Below are 24,748 nucleotides of genomic sequence, written 5' to 3' on the forward strand. Positions count from 1 at the left end.
CAAAATTGCCCTTGGGTGGAAAGGAGAACGTACATATTTTCTCATGCCGTTAGGTGGCTATTATGTCACTTAAGGTTATTTTGATTATTTTTGAACTTTTTCTGACAATGTATTTGGGTCCTATTTAAGGCTAAAGGTTTGGCTAACGTTCTTTTAAGCTATGAGTTAAAGTGTTGGATAAAAATAAACCTCAAGAGGGTAAGCGTAAGTTTTCAAATTATTGGGTATAAGTGGAATTTTCCCCTAATCCCAGAGGGATTTTTGTAATTTACTCTAAAATATTAAAAATAAAAAGCATAATATACGAAAGTGTATAACAATTGATAAATAATTTTTTTATTTTACATACTGCTCTTTCACACCACATGGATAAAAAGAGTAAGAAAAATTATATATGATTAAAAAATATATAGAATTTATTGATATTTTTAATTTTTTAAATAATATAATTTTGAAAATATCCAAATGAATAAAATGAAGTATATCTGTTTTTCTTTCATTTTCTACTAATGACGTTTTGAAATATCCAAATGAAAAAATGAAGTATATTTGTTTTTCTTTAATTTTCTTCCAAAAGGAAAAGAATTGACAATTTTCTTTTTTTGTTAAAAACTAATTAAATTACTAAGACATTAAAATTAGTGGTCGAGGTTCTATATCAAAAAGGTGGTCGAGGTTCTATATCAAACAGGTGGTCAAAAGTTCAAATCTCCACTTGACCACTATTTGTACAAAAAAAATTTCGAAAACAAGAGAACCTGATTTACCTGGTTTTGAATCGCCCAAGTCACAGCTTTTCTCAAACCGTCACATTTCATTCAAGTTTCACCAGGCCAGATTCAACTCCAATCCAATTAGGAAGTCGAATCAGAGAAGGGGCTAGTCCACCAATCCAATAAGCCGGTCCAACCCCGGTCTAATAACAATGCTTCTAAGATTCCATGGTACAAATCTTCAACCACAAGATTCCTATCAGATGGGTCTTTACCTACAATAGTTATTCGTTGACCACCTTGAATTTAGCATATATTTTGCAATGAAACTTTGGTTGATGCTAAGTTGTTCTTGGTCGATGTCATATCATCATATATCTGCACAAAAACGTTATTCTCATACTTGAGATGTTGATGGAAGGCATCAATCTTGAAACCTAGCTCCTTGTTTGATAACATGATGATAAGAGGAAAGGAATAAAGATTGAGAAAAAGATCAATGAAAAGGAAGAAAGAACAAGATAGAATCCCTTATCTCTGATACCAAATTTGACATAGGACAATAGGGGCTAGGGTGTTCATGTGTGATGATGGACCTAGAAGCAATGGATTTGGGTTTTGGCAAAAGGATTTAGGATTTTATGATAGGGATAAAAGTTTTGAAGTATTTTAATATTTTCAAGCATTAATAACAAACGGCAGGATTCTAGTTAATGCTCTTAAGGGATCAAAGTAGAGCAAAATAAACTGATTATAGATCCAACATAGATCCAAGTATAATCAGATCTAAGATCAATTATCAACTGTATAAAATAAATAGCAAGAATATGAAATAATAGCGAAAATAGAAGAGCAATAGATAAAAGATATAAGAATTGGAGGAAAGAAGAGGATAAAATATAAGAGGGAGTAAGAGGAGGGAAGGGAAGGTAGCCAAATTCTGGCTTCTTTTCTTTCTTCAAATCAAATCATCTCTCAAGAAATGGATTATAATCTTTATATAGACTCAAAACTTCAACAACATTAAATCTTGACCCTTGAACTCAAAACAGATCCTAGCCATCAATCAAAGCATAAGGAAAGAAGAAAAAGAGACAAAAGCCCCTAACAAGTTGCTGCCACAGTACTGTGAATAGTACTCATGAACAGTACCTGGTAAAGTAATGCTACATCAACTTGACATTAAAGACTTTTAAACATTAACAAAACTATTTGATAAAACATGGACTGCTTGGATCTTTTAAATTGGTAATCTCCTGCATCAGTAACTAGCTGAACTAAATTCAGAAACGGTTGATCAACCTACACATTGAGATGTAAATTTCATAATTCACATTAATCTTAGTAATAATAATAGTGAACCCTAGAAGTGTATCGCATGATAAAATTCAAAAAAGAAAAATCCATATGAGCCAATGTGCACTCTAAATGCCAAAAGCACATAGTCAATCATGGAACCAAGTAACTATGTATGCTTTTCAAACTAATGTTTGCATTAACAAATAAAAAAGTTTAAACTTCTGATTCAACAGAACACTTATTTAGCAATAACATGGTTGTATTATACAGTCTTCTCCAAATTTCTATTACCAACACTGAACAAATACTAATCAGACAAAATAAAATGATTCATCCTCTAACATCTAGGCATGATACTGTTTTAAATATGCTCATAAAAAAAAATTTCTGCCACTTTGCCCCGCAAGAAAAGAGTGGTAGACACAAGAAAATTTAGACAAAACTAATAAAGAAGTTGAAAGCACTTTCCATTTCAATATCAAAGTAGTAAATCCAAATGAATAGCTTCATCCCAGTAGTTTGTGGATGAGTATCAAAAGTAAGAAAGCTATCCTCGACAAGGTTGGCTGTACCGGTACCGGAGCCTATATCGGTTGCTCTGTGGTATGGTAATGTACGTACCAGTATCATGTCATTTCAGTCCATTTTGGGCCCCTTTTTATTTTCAAATTTTAAATTGAAGTAGGCATTCTCGCTGGCTATTCAAACAGTTCGGAACTCACTCTCGACTCGCCCCTTCCCCCCTCATGATGAATTCCACATCTCCCCCTCCTCATCGGCTTTTCAAATTGTCTGAATAGCCACAACTATGCCGGTCCGGTTTAGTATTCCCCGAACCAACTGGTTCAGCACAATTTGGCATACCTTGATCCTCGATATGAATAACTGGCAAATATGTACCCAAAAAGTCTAACTCAAAATAAAAAGGACTAGGCTTAAAATGCAAGGTTTGCACAAAATTGGCATCGAGTGCTGTAGTAGTCAAAGAACTAGGTCGATAGAATATGGTACTATACCTACACATGATATATAGTCTAGTGTTGATCTGGTACTAGTCCACTAAATCTAGAAGACTAAGAACGAGAAGGGGGGAAGGAGACATGCTACAATGACCGAGCCATGGGACTTGGTAACTAACATGCGATGAGGGAGAGGCCCAGGGCCACTAAGCCATCGCTGTCGAAAGATGTGAACAAGTAGAAAGATTAGACAGGGGAGAGAGAGAGGATGGCATTGTCGTTGGTCGTCACACCAAAAGGGAGAGAGAAGGGCATCGTCGTTGCTGGAAGGAAAAGAGGAGGGTGTCATTGTCGCTAGAAGACAAGGGACATAGGAGGAGGGTGAGGCGGAGGGATCAGGGAGGAGAGGGGGCAAGAGAGAGGGTGAGGGCTAGGGATTGGGATCGGGATGAAAGTTGCAAGGATCAAGGGCTTGGGAGCAGGAGGAAGCATCAGAGAGCCGAATGAGATGAATAGGGTGACTAGGGTTTTGAAGAGGAGAGAAGAGAGATCAATTGATTGAATTATGAACTAACAATTTAGAACGATTCATTTTGAATCATTCCTAAAAGTGCATAGGATCTTCCGTGAACTATGTAAGATTTTCTTGTGGATGGTATCAAATTGTTACCACTACCTGGAAAAAATGGAGGCTTTTATCCATATACAAATTACTTAAACTTTGGAACAAGGATCCATATTTCCATGCAATCAGATATTCTTTTGTGGAAGAGTCTTCCTGTAGGTCTAGAGTAATATCATATTTTAGATTTTGGCCTTTTAACTTCTTCTAAGGTCAAGCTTCTTAAAGTTTGTCAAAGAAATAATGACTTCCCTTGGCCTGGTTTATCTTGTTAATGCTGATGCCAGAGGAACTATTTTCCCATGTTTGTAATTGTGCTCTACCCCTGTTGTTACACCCACCCCCCCACCTCCCCACCCACCCCCCAAAAAAATGAAAATTGTGGCTAACATTTCCTCAACAAAGAATACACTATACCAACAGAGATTATCCTAGGGTTAAGTTTAACTATGATGGTTGCTTCACATTTCATTATTTTAAAGATGCAAACAAAGAGAATTGCCTTTGGTCAGAAACAGCACACTGAATAAATCAGAGGCTTGTGTATTGAAATTAGGACTTAATTTGGTCATATCTCGCACTGATGAAGCATGGTTCTTCAAAAAAACATTTAATATAACAGATGTTCAATGATGAATGTACCACTAGAATTATCATATATACTATACTAAGTGATATCCTCAACTCAAGCTGACTGTCTATAACCCAGTCAGGCATGGTTAAGTGCTCATGATGTAGCAGACCCAACTAAGGATGGGCTTGGGGAGTTCTCTTTGCGTGCGTATTGGAATTTCTCCTTTTATTCTATCTTTATTCTCTTGTAACTTATTGATGCCGGACAGCAGGGAAGAGGAAGGAGAAAGAGAGAAGAGGGAGAGAGGAGGAGAAGAGAAGAAGAGAACTAGGCTTCACGCCTAGCTCTTGCTCAGGGTTTCACACCAGAGCTAAACGAAAGGAATCAAACTTTTATTCATAGCATACCCCATACAAACGTATGGTCCAATAAATATATCAGACCCAGAATGCAAAAAGACCCCTACAAGAAAACTAATCTTACACAGACCCTCAAAGATAACAAAATACCTAAATAAGCCTAAAGGCTATCAAATAAAATAAAATCACTCTAACCACAATGAAATTGGCTAACCCATCCTCCTGCGGCGACTGTAGAAATGAATGACAGGTGATCTGGCACTGGTGTCCACACCAGCTCCTCCTGGGTGGGAAGAAGTCAACCTCAACGAGCACGGCTCGGTGTAGCTCTGGTAATACTCCAACAAGTCCAGATCAATCTGCTAAAGTTCATACCGCATGATCCAAGTGGAGTCGGACTCTGTTGTCCTCGCCAACGAACCAAGAAGCACTGGATGCTTCCATCACTGGTAAAAACTGTCTAATCGTCTAAAATAGCATCAATGTGCTCTTTTTGCGCTTATTGGAGGGGTAAAAGAATCGAAGCTGGTATGGGATCAAAAATAGGAAAATCATTGGGCTCAGGAGAGGGCTCAGCAAAAGGGTCATCGGAGATTGTTGGTGAGCCCTTGTAAGCAACCGAATCTTCAACATTAAAAGTTGGGCTAATACCAAAATCAGATAGAAGGTTAATGACATAGGCATTAGTGCCAACCCTGTGTAACACCCTGAATGGCCCAGCACTACGAGCCTGCAATTTCTTAACGGTTCCAAGAAAAAACCGCTCAGGCCGAATACGGATCATTACATAATCCCCAGTTTGAAATTTCTTAGCACGCCTATGGAAATCAGCTTGTAGTTTATAGTGAGCATTACTTACATGAATACGCTTATGGATTTCTTGATGCAACTCATGAATGTGTTGTGCAAATACATGTGCAGACTCAGAAATCCTAACATGAGGTGACATGAGTAAGAGATCTAGAGGTTTTCTAGCTTTGTAACCATGCACTACCTCAAATGGACTCATGCCTATGGACCTGTTGACTGAATTATCGTATGCAAATTGTGCTATAGGAAGGATTGAATCCCAATTGCGGTTGTGTTCGCCCACAAGACACCTCAAGAGATAAGCAGTAAAAAATTTGAGCTTTGTACCAACCATGTGCCACAAGGTTTTCCAGAAGTAACTCATGAATCAGACATCTCTATCGGACACGATGGTTTTTGGAAGATCATATAGTTTGACAATCTCATCGAAGAAGAGTTTGGCCACTTTGGAAGCATCAAAAGTTTTTGAACAAGAGATAAAGTGGGCCATTTTAGAAAAACGGTCCACAACAACAAGAATGGAATCGTGTTTTCTGAAGGTACGGAGAAGATCAAGCACGAAGTCTAAACTGATGTCGTGCCAAGGACGATCTGGTACAGGCAAAGAGGTATATAGGCCACTGTTCTGTTTTCTGTGTTTGGCTAATTGGCAAATTCGATATTGGCCAATGATTTTAGCAACGTCCCTTTTTAGGCTAGACTAGAAGAATTGATGTTCTACCTCTTTATCGGACTTGTCTCGGCCAAAATACCCTGCAAGACCACCCGCATGCACTTCCCACACTAAAAAATCTCGTACGGAAGTTCGTGGCATACAGAGCTTGGTTTGCTTAAACAAATAACCATTTTGAAGATGAAAACTATCAATCAAGGGTTCTTGTCCGTCAGCGAGGGCCTTGTAAAGTTCTCCAAAATCAGGGCAAGACAAGTAATCCTCTTTGAGTTTGTCAAAACCCGTGATATTGACTGACATGGCCGAAAGTAAGGCTACCCGACGACTCAACGCATCAACAGCCTTGTTCGTGGCACCTGATACGTGCTTCAAGACAAAAGTGTATTCCTGTAGAAACTCAACCCACTTGGCATGTTGGAAATTCAACTTTTTTAAGAATTGAGGTAGTGAAGAGCTTCATGATCAGAGTAGAGGACGAATTCATTGGGTAGTAGGTAATGGCGCCAATATCGTAGGACTTGGACTACGACATAGAATTTCTTATCATAGGTGGAATACTTCTGCTTAGCCTCATTTAGTTTTTTACTAAAATATGCTACGGGGTGGCGTTCTTGGCTGAGCACTCCATCGATACCGAGGCTAGATGCATCACACTCCACTTCAAATGCCTTGCTGAAGTTAGGGAGTCGCATGATGGGCGCCTCAGTCATCCTCTTCTTGATGTCGCAAAATACTTTAGCAACAGCGCTAGTCCAATGGAAGTTGTCTTTCTTGAGGCAATCAGTGATTGGGGATATAATCGTGCTAAACCCTCTAATGAAACGATGGTAGAAAGTAGTAAGCCCATGAAAACTGCGAACGCCACTGATGGTTTTGGGCTCTGGCCACTTTACTATCGCTGTGACTTTTTTAGGATCAGCAAAAAAGTTCTCTAAGGAAACAATGTAACCAAGAAGTTGACATGAGAAGTGAAGAATGAACACTTCTTGAGGTTGGCATACAGATTCTCATTCCTCAGGGTTGTGCATACTTGTCTCACATGAGCCAAGTGTTGCTCCTTTGATTGGCTATAAATGAGGATACCATCAAAGTTCACGACCAAAAATTTGCCAATGAAAGGTCGTCGTACTTGAGTCATCACCCGCATAAAAATACTAGAAGCATTTGAGAGGCCAAAATGCATGACCAACCATTCATACAGGTCATCTTTCATCTTGAAAGCAATTTTTTATTCATCCCCTGGGCGAATGCGGATTTGATGGTAGCCACTTTTCAAATCAATCATGGAAAAGATCGTGGCATCTACCATCATGTCCAACATATCGAGTCGAAGAATGAAAAACGATACTTGACCGTGATTCCATTGATGGCCCGACTATCAACGCACATTCTCCACGAGCCATCTTTTTTTGGGGTGAGGAGTGCGGGTACAGCACAAGGACCTAAGCTCTCACAAATAAACCCTTTGCGTGCGAGCTCATTGACTTGCCATTGTAGTTCAGCATGCGCAGAAGGATTCATTCCATCATGGGGCAAGTAAGGAAGAGTTGCTCCCGAAACCAAATTGATGGCGTGTTGAATGTCACGCAGGGGTGACAAATGATTTGGGAGATCTTCTGGGAATACTTCTTGAAACTCCTCAAGAAAAGAGAGGACATCGGCTGGTGGTTCGCTCTGATTGTGGAGGTGAACTTTTTTGACAAGTAAAGCGAACTCCAGAGATTTGTGGAACACTTTCCGCTCAAATTCAGCGGAGACGCAAGATGTAGAGATACTTGTCCTTTGACACTTCTCTTTTCTTGTTCTTGTTAGGTGCCTTGGGCCGCAAGAATTGAGTTTAATCTTTTTGCCCTCGAACACGAAAGAACAAGAGTTGGATTGACCATAGATGGTGACATCAAGATCAAACAACCAAGGTTTCCCCAAAATTAGGTGTCCTACATCCATCGAAATTATGTCACACCATATGGTGTCTTTGTAAGAAAGGATGTGAACAAGCACAAGACATCTTTTTTTTGATGTGAATAGAAGATGTGTCAATCCAAGAGATCTTATAAGATTGTGGTTAAGGAACAGAAGTCAAACCTAAGCGGAAGACGATGCTGGAGGATATTGCGTTAATACAACTCTCGCTATTGATGATGACCTTACAATCTCTCTCCGCACTTCATATAAGTATGAAAATCGAAGTTTTTCTCCGGTCATCAATTTCTTTGGGTTGTGCGAGAGCACATCTGACTACACTCATGGTGGACTAGTCAGACTCTCTATCTGAAGGTGCAAATGATATAGGTACAGTGTGGATGCATCCTAGGGTATCAGGTCCATCAAACTCTTCCTAAATGTCCTAAATGTCATCAAGGTTTGGTTCATAGACTTGCTCCTCCAAGTCATCTGCATCACCTCCCTGCTCTTGCTGATCAATAAAGAGAAATTTATTAGCACATTGGGAGGCAACGTGACCGAAACCCTGGCATTTGTAGCACTGAATTCTGAAATTTGGTTTGGGAGGCTCACCAAGGACTCCCTTACCTTTGGTGTCTTGACTTGGGGTAGGGGCGGTAGAAGGGGGTTTAGGGGCAGAAGACCCCACAGAAGGTCTGCGCTTCGAAGAATTAAGACTCGTGGAAGTGCCCCGAGTGTCAGAGCGCCTCACAAATATGGACTTTGAGACCTATACTCATAATTCTACACGAATGTATAAGCCTGGTCTAAAGTGGACACCTCTCGGAGGACAAGTTTCTTTCTGAGTTCATCATTGAGACTTCTTTGGAATCAACTCAGGACCATCTTTTCGTCCTCAATCACATTACATTGCATCATGTATTCAACAAATTAGGTAATGTAATCAATAGCTGATCGGATGCCTTGTCTCAAGTTGTTCCATCGGTCGAGGAGATCATCTTGGTAGCTAAGGAAAAAGTATTTTAGTTTTAGTTTTTTTCTTTCATTTCTATCCAGTCAGTTATGGCAGGTTGATGTCTCCTAGTCAGAAGCTGTTCGGTGCTTTGCCAGAAAAGCTTAGCTCGATCAATGAGTTTCATTCTGGCAAATCGAACCTTTTTTTTCTTTAGACAAATTATACCACTCAAAGAAGTAGTCCATTTTGTGCAACCAGTCTGAAAAGACCTTTGGGTCAAGACGACCATCAAAAGTGGGAGCTTCAACCCAAATGCCTTTCATCACATCTTCATCATGGTCATGAGGCTCTCTGGATTCTACATTGTGCCGATAACCCCTATCAGCATTAGAAAATGGACCCGATCCTCTGTGACGAGGGTAGGCTGAAAGGCAGCCTGGGAAAGGATTAGCATCAAGGTGGCCCTGTCGAATAGATCTTAGATAGTCTAAGGTTTCATCCTCGACCTCTGAGCCTTCCAAATGGAAGGCACTACCTTCTTTGGATCCCATAATCCTCTGAAGGGAAGCCTCAACTGAGTCTAATTGGGTGTTGACCTGGGTGGACATTGTGGTCAAGTCTTGGATAGCCCTTAGCAAAGCTTCGATGTTGGGATCCATGGCAAGTTGAGATTCTAACTGAAAGCCAACATGACTACTACGAAGGTGCATGTAATGAGTGTGCAAAGTTGTGCGTGGCCCTGCAATGCTAAGACAGTGGTGGTTCCTAGGCAGATCTAATGCATGAAAAAGATGCCTAGAGCTCACTATATATGCTCAACATAAATGGAAAGCTAATCCTTAGTAAATGAAGTCAAGCAGAGGATCACGTAATAAGTGCAAGCAAGTAATTGCAGTCAAATAGTGTCAGTATTCTGTGTTGCAGGGTATCGCGGAACCTTGAAAAACTTTCAAAGATTATGCAGCCCTACAATTAATGGCAAAGATGGACCACTACAAGGGTTTCTCAAATTGTTTGGGTGTATGTGTTGAATTCACAGTAAGATAAGTCAACAGAGCACACAAAAGTTCATAGATGCTAAATTTTAGATAAACAAATAGATTTTTCAGAAAGAGAAGGGTTTTGACCTGAGCTGGGAACAACAACCAGAAACGCGGTCGCAGCAAGCGGACTCTTCAAATGGCTCAATTAGAGCCTAATCACAGCAGCTTGGTGGGCCTGATCACAGCAACTCGGTGGACCTGATATCAACAACTCGTTGGGCCTGATCAAAGCAGTTTGGTGGGCCTGATGACAACGGCCCGTTTGATTAGAAGCGGGGGTGGGTGTGGGTGGTATGCAATGCAGGCCTGATGGGCCCGCGGATTAGAAGGGGGGTGGGAGGGGAAGCTAGCAGTGTGGGCCTTATGGGCCGCGAACTAGGAGGGGTGGAAGGGGGAGATGGTGGTATGCGATGGGTTCGTTGCCGAACCCCTGAGGGACGACAGGAGAGGGAGAGGGTTATAAGGAGCCATAAGGTTTGGGGCGGCGAGCGAAGAGGGGCAGAGAGCGGCGAGAGGGAGGGGTGACAAAGACCAAGGTGCAAGCCGAACCTTGGTGTGAAGACCCCTTAGGTTTTGGGGCAGTGGAGCTCGGGCGACTGTGTCTTGCCGTCCAACACCAGAGATGGGGAGAATCGACATCGGCCACACGGATCATGGCATTGGTGAAGGTGGCAAAGGCGAAAGCGGCACTGCGGTGGAGATCTCAGGGAAGAAGGCGAGCAGTAGCCCTTTTTTTAAACTCATATCCGTTAGGATTCAGGTTAAAGGGCACGGCCCACTCCGGTATCCCGTTGCATGCCCGATACAGATTTTTTTTAAAAATCAAACCCAAAAGAATTCAGGCTAACGGGCACAACCCGACCCGACAACCCGTTATTGTTTATCTTCTTTGTAGGTTGTTGTAGGTGGTTACGCCAGCTTCCGTGGTGACCGGCGCGTGGGGTGCAGCAGCGGTTGAGGACGATGAGGCGCTCGGAGAGGGATGACGGTGCTCCTCTTCCCGAATCCGAATGACGGACGCCGCTAGGGGAAGGGTTTTCCCCTTCCTTTCCTCAAGAGCCACCGCAAGAACCCGGGAGCACAGGAGGCATCACATCCAGTCACCAACCATCTCAGGGGTTCCTCTTTCCTTCTCGTGCACCGCCGGAAGGAGAGGACACACACGGGTTTTGGGGACTTTGGCTCGGAAGAACCGGGACCCTTTCTCGGCTGGGGAAGAAGACACCCAATGCTTTCCTCGCATGAAGTCTGAGCCCACGGGAAAGCCAAGGCCCACAGCAGCCCAAGAAAATCTCTTTTTTTTGGTTGTCGAGCTTTGATACCAATGCTGACGTTGGACAACAGGGAAGAGGAAGGAGAAAGAGAGAATAGGAAGAGAGGAGGAGAAGAGAAGAAGAGAACTAGGCTTCACGCCTAGCCCTTGCTCAGGGTTTCACACCAGAGCCAAATGAAAGGAATCAAACTTTTATTCATAGCATACCCCATACAAACGTATGGTCCAATATATATATAAGATCCATAATGCAAAAAGACTCCTACAAGGAAACTAATCTCACACAGACCCTCAAAGATAACAAAATACCTAAATAAGCCCAAAGGCTATCAAATAAAATAAAATCACTCTAACCACAATGAAACTGGTTGAACCATCCTCCTACGGCGACTGTAGACCTAAGTAACGAGTGATCTGGCACTGGTGTTTGCACCACTTATTATTAATCAAAAACATATCATGAAAGACGCCATTAAGAATTTTACCTTGTAGTTTTGGGAATGAACCTTGAGACCAATTGACTGAGCAACAGCTTCAATGGTTGCTATGATGGTCCTTGCTGAGTGGCGTGACACAAAACGAGTTTGGCGTTTCACAAAATCCTGCAAGGCAAAATACGTTCAATATTATGTTGCATTATTTGCAGTCATGAAAGGCTAATAACAGACAACTTATATTAAACTAATAATAAGTGAAGTCAAGATCCAGTAACCACCAATTGTAGCTCGACCTATGAAAATAATGTAGGCCAAAATCCTTAGTTATCATGTACGTATAGAATATCAGAAAACATGTTATACATGAAGACGTCTTACAAGACATAATTCACTTCATATTTGGAAGGCATCTAGTAATTGTAAAAAGCAATGGCCATCCCATTCAAATATTATATAATTAAGTTGACGCCAAAATCCATGATTATCAAGATAATAAGAGATTAAACAACTAAAACAAGGTAAGTGGCAACTACCAGACAGATTCTGATTAGGTAAAAGAAGAAATTATTTTGAGCTGGTAAACTATATCAATGTCCACAATCTTATTGAACTGCTCCAGCATGCTGAATACAGATTTTGAATTGTAAGGCATGCTTTTATTGTTCATCAAATTTACAAGGTAATGAACAGCTATAAATAGATTTCTAAAAAAGAAAAAAAATGCAGTAGAGCTTGTTGAGCTGCTTGAAATGAAATTTCCTGGCTAATGATAAAACAACTGGATGGTTCTAAATTCCATTGAACAAGCCAAAACAAAGGAAAGTGAAAAGAGAAATGGAGCAATTGCAGAGCATTCAAAGCAATAGAAAGAATGAATTAGAAAGAAGGAACAAATTCCCCATGTTTATCTACAAGAACAACTAACAAGCCCCTTTCCAGATACTTGCACCTTGTTTTTGGTTTGTTCCATAACAAAAATGTCAAGATCCCTCCATAATCTCAAGTGGCAAGTGTCAAGTCTAGATTGCATTGGCTAAAAATTAGGAATATTCCGTGACTGTTTATGCAAGCCAATCTCAATCCATATACTTATGAAGAAGCGCATGATGCTTCATAGTTCCTACTACTAACATAGAAGGGTGTGTGCAAGTGGAACATGTGTCAAATTTGTGATGCATTGAGCATAGCATTGGGAGTCCAGTGGTTGAGTCATGTTCTGTTGGGCCATGATCAAAAGCCATATGTGGATCACCCCTGGTCCAATAACCATTATCAATTTGTGGTGTGCCTCCTGCGTCTTGGTATTGCAAAACTGATGTCCAAAAACATTTAAGGCTAAAGTTCTCTAATTGAAAAACAACTTACTGATGAAACCATGTCATAATGCTACGCAAAGCAGAAACTATCATAGGGAGCCATAATAGCCAGTAAATTTACACAGTCCATGTTCAAATTAATGTGCACAAGAATAAATTTACCATTAACAAGGAGTGTAAGGTAGGTGACAGATGTTGAATAAATTAGCAGATCTGGCTCCATAAACCAGTTTGCAAAGTTGATTGAGTGGTCATAATTTAGTCATGATATTACTGAATGTACTCTGTTGGGAAGGAGTTGATCAAGCTTGTAGAAACTTGCAAATTTACAAACATGAATGGGTGAAACCATGATTTAATAATAACTTATTTATTAAATGCTTGTATTGAAAGAAGTTGACATTAGAGTGCCTTTAGCAGGAGGAATTGTAAATGAATGATGATTCACAAAGCCAATATGATTTTGGTTTTGATAAGGATGTATTTATTTCATGACATTCTGAACAAGATTAAAACATATTAACTTTTATGCCTGAAAAACAAAAACAAGACGACGAAACAGGTATGTACCTGTTTTGGCTTAGTTTCAAGTAAGATAGCTTAGGTCAGTGGAGAAGACGTGGTTCGTAACAACAGTATCTTCTATGTCAATAATTAAGCATAGCATCTCAACATTTTTTTATGTTAAGAAAACATGAATCACTAATGCAAGTATATTAGATCAGATAGTAAATAACATGCATGACTAATACAATTTGCATTAGGAAATGCCTTAAAAATTTCGTTTTCTTTTGAATTTCTTGTATACTCTCTGATCCATCATGTTTTGCTGTTCACAAACAAAGGGACACATTGAAACGTTTCAACCCAAGGCTTGTCTTAAATGTGCTTCAGAACTTTATTTCTATAGCATGGCTACAGGTCCTGGAGAGGCTGGAGACTTCTGTCACAAGAATAAGAGTAAAATAATGAGTGAACTCAACCAAAATATATTCATATTTGAAAGACCATTTTAGTGCAAAGTGGAATTGCACAGGCTTAATTTCCATCTTCTTGCTATTTTTGATAATTAATAACCAGAAAACCACTCCAAGTATTTCCAAGGTTAAAGCCTTTTCTACTTCCAATTATTTCCCAAGATTAAAGCCTTTTTCTATTTCCAATTGGTTGTAATTACACAGGACCATACTCATTTGAAGTAATTCATGGCAGTGAACACCTGTTGAACAGGCATTCACAGTGGCAGCACAAACTCAGGTCAACAGTACATAGTGTAATAGATAGGTGAAGCTTCACTTTGAATTGACTTTTCTAATCCAGTCAAACAAAGAAACTAGAAACAATATAGGTGGCGTAATTACCCTAATCTTAATCGAAGGGATTTTTCCATGTTTCCGTGCTTCTTGCTCACTTATATTTTAAATAACTTCAAGCATATTTTCAATAGATCTCACAAGATTTACATGAGCTATAGTGTTTGGAGATTGAGGAATCAAAGAAATTTATTTTGTGTATTTCAACAATGATGAATAAGCTTAAACTATCTAATATATGTATGATGAATTGATCAAATGAAAAGAATAATAAAGCATAGCAAAAAGACAGTATACAAGAAAAAATCAACAACATGGCAGATCAAGTAGCAACCTACTAATGAAGTTAAATAGAATATAAAGGGGAAAAAAAACGGAGTAACTTCTCTTCAGCAACACAAAAAAAAGGCTCTACAACTTAGTTGTTTGCAGAGAAGACAGCATATTTGATAAATCGAACAAGCACATTTTAAATTTACAGGTGAGGTTAATCCTCAACCAACAAGTTGAAACATTTAGAAAGTACCTGCCTTCTGTCGAATAATGCTGAAAGATCCAGCCCCTGAGACAGAGTAATCATCTCAAAAGCATTCATTATAAGAGGACCTCCATCTTTAGTTTCTACCTGCTCAGTAACATAATGATCCTGAAAAAAAAAAAGAAAAAAAAAAAAGATGTTGAGGTACAAAGACTAAGGCTTATCAGTGTTATAAGAATATTATATGAAAGCAAAAACATGAGGCAATGTCCTTTGGTAGTACATAAATGAAGCCATTAAGTAAAACAGAAAGCATCATCGAAATTTGATTCTAAAGCTAAAATGAGCACTTCTCAAATGCTTACCAACCTCAATGTCATTGAAAACAGCCTGAACATCATCCAAATTAACTTCTTCCTCTTCACCATGTCTAACAGGAACATAATTTATCCTGAACCATGGATCATTTTTTATTCCTTCAACATGAATGCGCTGCATTAACAGAAAATGGGTCATCCGAGAAAATAGGACAAAAATTTAGCAAATTGAAGAGGAACACTTCACTGTAGATAATTTAACAATATATATATAGAGAGAGAGAAAATGAATGTCAGAAACAGAAATATAGAACCAAGAGAGCAAAGGAGAAAATTAATCAAGAGATAATGTGGAGGCTCCAAAAATTTCGATCTTTCATCACTGCTTGTCCCCAAATAACCACAAGACTTAATAAAATCCTGTCCCTAACCAAAGCCCTGAGTCAACTTTATTTTGAAATGTTAAGACAACACCCCCAACCCCCAAAAAGGCACGGTTATTGTTCACAGTTACTGTAAGCATGAACAGTACTATGAACAATATGCTTTGATATTAATGGATCTGATTGAGGTTGTCAATGTGCTGTCCATCAGCTTGCAAGCACACGTCTTCAGATTTGTCAATCTGATAGACCCTTGAGCCCCTTTTATCAATTTGAATCTAACTCCTAAGAAAAGATTTCTTTCAGAAAAGGATAAAGATTACTCATGCCACACATGGCTTTAGATTTTATTCATGTCATGAATCAACTATACAGCAGAGACCATCCATATTATCAGTGTTAAATAGAAAATGAAATTGTTAATAATGAAAGAGAAGATAAAGACAGACTCATATAACTTTATCCGATCAACAGTGAATACAGCTGGCAGGTGTTTAAATAGGTATGGAGGTTAAGTTTAGTTAACCCTCAGGATTTCTTAGTTTAGCATATAGATATTATTGTGCTGGAGAAAATCAAAATGATCACCTTACAATTCAAGCTCAAACAATGTCGAGATAAAATTATGCTGTCAATATCGTAGAAATAGGGTATCCAAAAATTCTCTTCATAAGCCAACAATCTTATAGCAAGCATGATGATAAAGGACTCCAGAGCACCCAAGAACAAATCTCCATCCTCATTCATTTAGATAATGACAAATCAAGAGATAATTTTTAGCAGGACTGGCATTACAATACTCACAGTGTTTGGATTAGGATCAAGTATTTTATGTATCAACAAGATAGCTCCTGAAGAGAACCAAGGTGGGCAGGAAAATTCTGCTGTGTTGATCTGCAAAGTCATCAGATATCCTTAGTGCCAACAACATTCTAGTATAACATATTAAAGGTAAAGGATCTAAGGTATAGGAACAACCATACAGCAGTTAGGGGATACAGAGATCATGTCAACTTATAAAATCATTTTATACAAGTCAAAAACATTGTTTGGATTAGATAGAAGAATGGAAACATTGGATGCTTCTAATGATTCCATGGAATGAAAGGGGATAAACATGACCTTTGAAAATTGATACTGAACTCAATCAGCATTTCCTCCTATTCACATTGTCAAGATTATTAAATAATATAAATTTTGATTGTACATTCACAAGTGCTCCCACTTCTACTCCTATTCTCACACCTTGATTCCAAATTCTATTAAATTACCTAAGCAGAGAGACAAAGCATGTGATGTATATAAGGATTGGAGAACTGAATTTCTTAATGTGACTAACTCTGTCGTGACATAATTCTCCAAAATAATGAAAGTCCTCAAATCGATATAATTTATAATCAAAAGACCTCTTTTTCCCAATCTTATTATGGCTGTTTCTGAACATCAAAATACTTTGTCTAAGTACCTGGCCACAATATCAAAACTTTGGTTGAAATCAGTTCCCAGCTTTCCAGCTCAAGTATTTTAGTTTTAGGAATACTTTAGGCACTCGTGAAAGTGCATGGTCCAACACCCTCGCATTGAAGTGCCGACATGTCTCTACAATATGTATCAATAACATGCCATAAAACAAAACCGGCAAAAGCCAGTAACCAGAAGCCAAAACCTATCAAATTGAAAAAGAAATCTTATCTTTTCCTTCTCTCTTTCCCCTTTCTAAGACAATTCTTTGACTTCCTTTTCTCTCTCTCTTTTCCGCCATTACCAACGAGCTGCTGCACAATCTAGCTCAGCATTCCAACGTCATTCACATAACGAGCATGGACCAGCTGCTTACCCTCTTCGAGCTCACTTCCTCCCTCCCAATTGCCTCAACCTATTCTCCTTCCCTCCGCTACCTTATGCACATTGTAATTGGTAATGGGCTACACAATGTGGAAATTGGAGGAGGGCCAAGGTGGCCCATCCAAGACCGAGAGCTACAACAACTGGCTGAAGGACATCGCCTTCTTCCAGGCTCCACAACGAGTTCTTCCACCTAATAGTCCCAGATGCTCCATGACCATGGCAACTGCATCTTCTCTGCCGCCATTTCTGTAACAATCCAAAACCTCACCCAAAATGGCTAGCCGGAAGTTATTGTTTGGGTTCCTTGATCCTGTATAAGTACCCAAGATCTACCCAGCGAATAACCGATGTGGGACTAAACACACGCCCGCATGGATCCTCACATACTCCCCCCGTTCAAGCCCTGACGTCCTCGTCAGGCTAAGGGTTCAAATCCATTTAAATCTAATCACAAACGCCACGATCGGTCCATGGTCAACCCCAATAGATCCATGCTGCAGTGTCCCCTAGTCCACATAAGTTATGGGCCGAGTCCGCTCTGATACCAAATGTCACGCCCCCGCCTGCGCAGAGCACATGAGGCACCCAGTGCCCACGTGGGGGCCATATGAGGAGGGACCGCGGGGCTCCCCTGCCAGATATTGTCCGGTTCTGAGGCTTCACGCAAGCGTCCCAGTGCCCATGTGGGGGCCATATGAGGAGGGACCGCGGGGCTCCCCTGCCAGATATTGTCCGGTTCCGAGGCTTCACGCAAGCGTCCTTCATCCCTTCCCGGTTTTATTTTCCACCCAAAACGCGTCTGCAGGATTTGGAGACACCCGCCTCATATGCCCAGGCTCTGGAACGAATCTTTTCGATGTGGGACTATTGGGCCTCACACCCTTCCCACCATCGGACAAGAGCCGTCCTCGGCTCTGATACCATTTGTAACAACCCAAAATCTCATCCAAAATGGCTAGCCGGAAGTTATTGTTTGGGTTCCTTGATCCTGTATAAGTACCCAAGATCTACCCAGCGAATAACCGATGTGGGACTAAACACACGCCCGCATGGATCCTCACAACTTCCATCTTCCACAACATCGGCATCACATCTCTGCCATGGTTGCCCACATTCCCTAGCACTATGGCACCTGTTCATCGCATGGATGCTGGGCTGACACGAGATGGTGTTCAACTTTGTGTAGATTGAGATGTGGAGCAAGGAGCAGCCAAGGAGGTGTGTTGCCGGTTGAAGGAACTGGTCGGGCAAGTGGCGATGGAAACAAGCAACTAAAATGGGGCTTGACGGAGAGAATGTCCACTGCTGAGGTTCCATAAGACAAAACACAACAAGATTGTATGAACAGCCATTGGAGGCATTCACGTTCATGCATCCTCCTAAGAAATAGGTATAGAGCGCAAGAGTGCATAAAGAACTACTCTTTTAGTTTTACTGATCTCCACCAGATTTAGTTTTGATTCTACGGCCAAAATTGTCCACCCAATCAAAACATCTAAAATAGTTAATCTTAAATAAAGAAGATTTTAGAAAGCATTGATTTTTTGATGTTACATTAGAATTTTGTCATCCTGCATTACATTCCTCTTTTGCTATAAGATGCCCTATAACATTCTGCAGCCAAGACCGTAACGCCCAATATCCTTGGTATAATTATGAAACCACTTCAGAATATCCTAATCCTAGAATATTACATGTAGTTTATATACTTAGTAAACACCATAGAAATGTGCAATTCAACAACGCATGTGTAGCATTAGAATAATTTCTAACGCCATAATGCAACTAGCCAAGTTAAAGGCCATAATTTCCCTGCCCATAAGGAATTGGAAGTAGCAATCTCATGTATGGAAAAACGATAAAAAACATGTTATATGCAGATTTAATGAGAGTATGTTCGCTGTTTGAAAATATGTATTCCCTGAAATCATACTTATAAGAAAGTTGACAAGAATTACAGGGATCTTCTGTCAAGCATAAGATACAAACTAAGGATACATGATGCAGGCCCCTGATGAAGTGATTTTGGGGTAAGCGGAACTTACTTTTCTAGACAAGGTTGGAAGATCAGTCTCATCAAAAGGAAGGTATCCAGCCATTAAAACATATAGGATAACTCCACATGACCATATATCTGCTGCAGCACCATCATAACCTTCATGGCGGAGTACCTAGATGCCCAGCTGCTTATATTCATTACCAGTTTATGGCAAATAACATGGTAAAATTACTTCAAAAGTAATAGTAAATTTTTCTTGATTTAATAGTTAAAATAGAGACAAATACCAAGACTCAGAAAATCAAAGGAAACCTGACAAGAATTTGATGGAAGGTTCTAATGTATATGGCAATGAATATTATCAACTGATTGCTTAGTATATGCAAAATTACAACTGTAATCTAATCAGGTTATATTTTTGGAATCTGTTTATGTAGTCTCATATTTCATCATGTATCATTCACAGGTTAGAGGATACCTCCAGTAAGATCTAAGCTAGACAATAACTGGAGATATGGCTCCGAGTTATAATGCAATAGGCACTGAGACCAAATGAACGAACAATAAACATAACAATCAAGCCTTTCTCCAACCATGCGGGGTTGGCTTTGTACATTCTAATTCACCAAGCATGCATATCTAGGGATACCTGTGATGTTATTTCAAGCCACTGAGACTAAAAGGATGATTTCAGATAACAGTCAGAAAAACAGATTTATGGTATGATTTAAGATATCGGATAGTAAGACGCACCCATGATCATAAAACCAGCATAGCCGATGAGGTTTTCAAGGGGACTTGGTAGAATTAAGAGGGGAAAAGTTAAAAGTGAAGATATTAAATAAAGTTCAGAGGGGCAGTATCAGAGATTAAGTGAGACAGTAGAATTTAGAATGGTTTCTCCATGTACATGATAAGTCAAAGACAGGAACTCAAATACAAGTTGATGGGTCAAAAAGCTGCCTGAATAGCTCACAAGTCCTTTAATGGAAGTAGTGACAAATGATTGAGATCTATAAAAAAGACACTAACTTGTTAGGACAATGCTTGTTTTTTATTTTCACATCATGTAGTAACCTACTAAACACATACATATGAGCATAAATAAATGCATATTACGTACATGGATTTCATTACATGCTCAGACTAATGGATAAGTCGGTTGTGAGTTTAAGGCGGGCTGGATATGGGTATTAAAAAAGTTAACATGTTAATTGTGCAATAATTATGCTATTAGGTATTAGTAGGAAGCACTGATTTTTGTTTGTTATTAATGTTGCTACAAGACATTATTATCAGTATTATGTTTTATTATATTCAATATATTTTATTTATTTTTAATATTAAAAAGATACTAACCACATATGCTCTAAACACTGGTTTCAATAATACAAGAGAACAAGTCAAAATTAATTTTAGAATATTACAGAATCTGTTACGTATTGTTTAAAAAAATGAGTCATTTAGTTTTCCCAGAATAACATACTTTTTTTAAGAATCATATTGCCATGAAATAAACTATGCTACCCTTAATATCTGACAAATGAATGGTTGCTCAAGTTAAATAAGACATCCTGACACCGCTATATGTAGACTATCGAGGAACAATAAAGCTCTATATAGTCAACGAAGTCAATCTAACTAACCGGTTTGAAAGAACAAGAACTAGAAAATACCTCAGGAGCAACATAATTCGGGGTCCCACATGTTGTGTGAAGAAGTCCAACTCCCTGGAACCAACAGAATTACCATTAAATACAGAACGTGATTATCTCAAAGAAGCTGTTTCAGGCAAACAGGGAAAGCATTCAAGCTTACTTGCTGTGGAAGTGCACTAAGACCAAAATCTGAAACTTTTAAGTTTCCTCGAGAATCAAGAAGAAGATTTTCGGGCTACACATGTAAACATACATCAAGAGCCGAAAATGACAAATTTTAAAGAAAGCACTTCCAAAAGGATCTAATACAACAGACCTTCAAATCTCTATGGTAGACACCCTTACTATGGCAGTAATCAACTGCATCAATAAGTTGTTGGAAGTACCGCCTGGATTCATTCTCATGAAGCTTTCCTTGATGAACCTGCACATGTTTATATGTATATGAAGATAACAGAACAAATAAACATGTTGAGATTTAATATGAGCTAGCTGATTGATCAACGAGATGATAAGAAAGGGTATTTGTCATTCAATTGTGAGTTCAATCATTATGTTCATACATATTAAAGGCAATGGAACAATTTGAGGAAAAAACACATTTTTGTGAATGAAGATAATCAAACAAGCATTCACATTTATACTTAACAGTTACTCTGTTGCTAATCTATGAATAGGAGGACAAATAAAGCTGCAAAGGTTACCATAGGATCAAATTAAAATAACAGTTCACATTAGGAAACTATAGAAGAAGCCAGTTGTACAAATAAAAGTATTTAAGATGATAGGAATGTGCATTGTGTTGATATATATCAAAGACACAAGAGAACAATTTGAGGAACAAACACAATTTTGCGCATGAAGATACATAAAGTAAACAGGCGCTCATATTTGTATGTAACTTTTATTACATAGTCAATCTGCAGAAAAAAGGGGGACCAACATAATTGCAGAGGTTATCGCAGGATCAAATTTGGTTGAGGATTCATATTAGGAAGCTAAAGAAGTCAATTGCACTAGGAAAAATATTTAAGAAAATAATTTACAAAGGGTTTCTTCATGCCAAGAAGGTCAAAAATTCAAGTGAGGGCAAAACTAAGAAAGAGTAAGATTCTATGAATGCCTAGATATATAAAAACACATGCTAGAAGACCTAAGTGGTTACTTGGTGAGTGACAAAAATGCATATTAAATGCAGATATTCACATTATACAAGACAATGACAAATCTAGGAATTGCATTAGGAGAGAGGGAAGGAGGGAAAAGTATCGACATTATCACATCTTCCATTTCATGATTGTCTATGGTGCCTCACCCAATAGCAAAGGAAGGGTATTATATAAGAATGATTAACATACTCCCATGTCATGATCTTGAGCATTATAGACCTATATATTAAATACAAATACAAGAATACAAAACATGTCCCTATTTTATTCAAAGCCTTACTATTCTATCAAAGAGTTCGCCTCCTCTGATAAGTTCTAGAATGATGTATATCTTTGTCCTGCTAGCCAAAACCTGATAAATCCAAGCAACAAACTGTTATAAGGAAGGAGGTGGGGCGAGGAGGGTTGACATCACAAAGCATTTTAAGCCAGAAAGGTGTATATATATATATATAGTGCATGGTATACAATATTTTTTTGACATTGTAAATTGACCGTATGTAATTCATATGATAATTAATACAAAATTACATACCTCATGCAGCCTGACTATGCCGGGGTGCCTGACAATCTTCATTATAGATATTTCTCTCTTGATCTAGGAACCCAAATGTGAGATGTGAGCAGATCTATGACAATAATAGGAAGAAGGACAAGCACACACCAATTTTGATCCAAACTGCTTTTGAGGATTGTGGTAGAAAATAACAGTTTGCAGGTAAACAATCAGTAGAATGTGGAGATATTATTAGAATCTACTGGAAGCTAACCTCATGCTTTGTTTGCAATTCCATGTGCGATTGTTTTATACAAACCCGTTAAATATAAGCAATCTTGATACTATTCACATAACACAGTTGTTGACATGTAGCCACAGCAACTAATAATTTGAGGCCCTTCAGCCCTAACCCATGCACAGGATTACCAGTATTGACCATAAAAGAATAATACTAGAAATAAAATAGATTTCCCTAAAAACTGTATTATCATAACAGGGTATAGACTATTAGAAAGATGTTTGACTGAGCAAAATTATAGCTCCTAAATACGGGTGACTATGAAACGACCAAATTAAATCAACTCGACTTGGGATTTACATACAGGTTCATTAATTTGTAAACATGCTTATTAGTTTTTTGAAGCAAAGCAAGCAGATCTTTTTGAGGAAAACAGTGCAATTGCACCACCTTTTCATGAAAAAAAAAAAAAATTATGAACAACAGAGAAGAAAAGAAGAGGGTAAGAGAAAGAGAGAAAAGAGGGATGACACCGGGGTCGGGCCCCAGCCCAATGAAGTTTATTAGCTCCTTGAAGGTCCCACCATCACAACTCTAGGAGCACTTGACATCCACGCCTCTCACGAAGTAGAACCTCCAAAACACAACAAAAGAAAAGCCCACCCAAAACACTCCAGATATAGAAGATGATTCAGAGATTACCTGCCTCACCCAATCATCAAACCCGGGAACCCATTCACGGTGGTCTTCTTCCTCTACTTGCAAGCCCCAGGGAGATCGGCAGCCTCCTCTGCTACTTCAGTGGAGCTGCCTTCCCAGCATGGATGCACATAGCATCCAGCACCTCTGCTGCCGACTTCACTTTCTTGGAGAAGACCTTCACATTTCTCTCATGCTATATCACCAAACAAAAGCCTCATTGATGCAGTCCCATTCGGTCTATGATCTCTTTGGCATCCTCCTTCGCTGCCACTCCATCCACCATGATTTCACAGACCCTAATTTGCCTCGGATGTGGAGCAGGCTTTTGATTGTGCTCCAAAGGTGTTCAACAAAATGACACGTGAAAAATGTGCTCCACTGACTCCAGCCGGACACCATACAGCATGCAAAGGTATCCCCCCACCAAATTTCGCTTCCTCAAATTGTCCATTATGAGAATTTTGTTTTTGAGCATTAGGCAAGATCTTAACTTTCAATGGTGCCATGCCCCTCCACAGATAGGTGGCCATGCGACATAATATCCCCCCATTATTAAGAAAACGATAGAAAGCTTTCACCAAGAAGACCCTACTATTTTCCCATCTCCAATCTCGCAGATAAGGTTATAGATTACTTGGATTGGGCAAACTCTGAACTAGTTGCAGAAAATCTTCCATCTCACTATCCGACAGCAGTCTATTGAACTTAATATCCCATCTCCCTAGATCCATCTCTCTACTAATTTGGTCGAACAAATGTGGGGACCAATCAATTAGAGGTGCTTGATCCACCCCAATGGTCAGTCCAAAATTGAGCTCATAGCAGTAGATTCAGCTCACATTACAAAAGCTAGTGCAACTTTGACGATCCCCTACCAAAAAAGGTGTTAGTCATTTCAATAATTGAAGCTTGAATTTAATGGGCTCAAAAAGGGTATGGTATACTGGCTCAAACCGTACAGTACGGAGCGTACCGTACCATACCAATTCGATACTGGTATCCGGTATAGATGGCATACCGACACTCGGTACGTCCAAAAAAAACTCCGTACCATACCGTACCAACACTGTGCTAGCGTGGCACTGGTACGGAATCCAGTACCGAGACGATGAACCTTGGGCTCGGATTTAGCATGGTAGGCACTCCTCACCACCCGTTGCCAACCAGAAGTGGTGTGGTCCAAAATTCACCATAGCCATCGACCTA

General features: G+C 39.4%; 1 protein-coding gene across 1 annotated transcript in view; it reads right to left on the minus strand.

The window, feature by feature from the left end:
* Positions 1-24,748, minus strand: part of LOC103708740 (CBL-interacting protein kinase 24-like) — a 34,615-nt gene that overhangs the window by 4,203 nt on the left and 5,664 nt on the right. Inside the window, exons 2-11 of the mRNA XM_008793799.4 lie at positions 22,639-22,701; positions 22,384-22,455; positions 21,251-21,358; positions 21,095-21,169; positions 20,953-21,006; positions 19,323-19,448; positions 16,234-16,323; positions 15,099-15,221; positions 14,778-14,897; positions 11,671-11,787 (exon numbers count right to left, since the gene is read on the minus strand). Coding sequence (XP_008792021.1) covers positions 11,671-11,787; positions 14,778-14,897; positions 15,099-15,221; positions 16,234-16,323; positions 19,323-19,448; positions 20,953-21,006; positions 21,095-21,169; positions 21,251-21,358; positions 22,384-22,455; positions 22,639-22,701 — 948 coding nt within the window. The remainder of the gene's footprint in view (positions 1-11,670; positions 11,788-14,777; positions 14,898-15,098; positions 15,222-16,233; positions 16,324-19,322; positions 19,449-20,952; positions 21,007-21,094; positions 21,170-21,250; positions 21,359-22,383; positions 22,456-22,638; positions 22,702-24,748) is intronic.

This window comes from Phoenix dactylifera, chromosome 8 (genome assembly GCF_009389715.1).
Source record: "Phoenix dactylifera cultivar Barhee BC4 chromosome 8, palm_55x_up_171113_PBpolish2nd_filt_p, whole genome shotgun sequence".
Classification (NCBI taxonomy): Eukaryota; Viridiplantae; Streptophyta; class Magnoliopsida; order Arecales; family Arecaceae; genus Phoenix; species Phoenix dactylifera.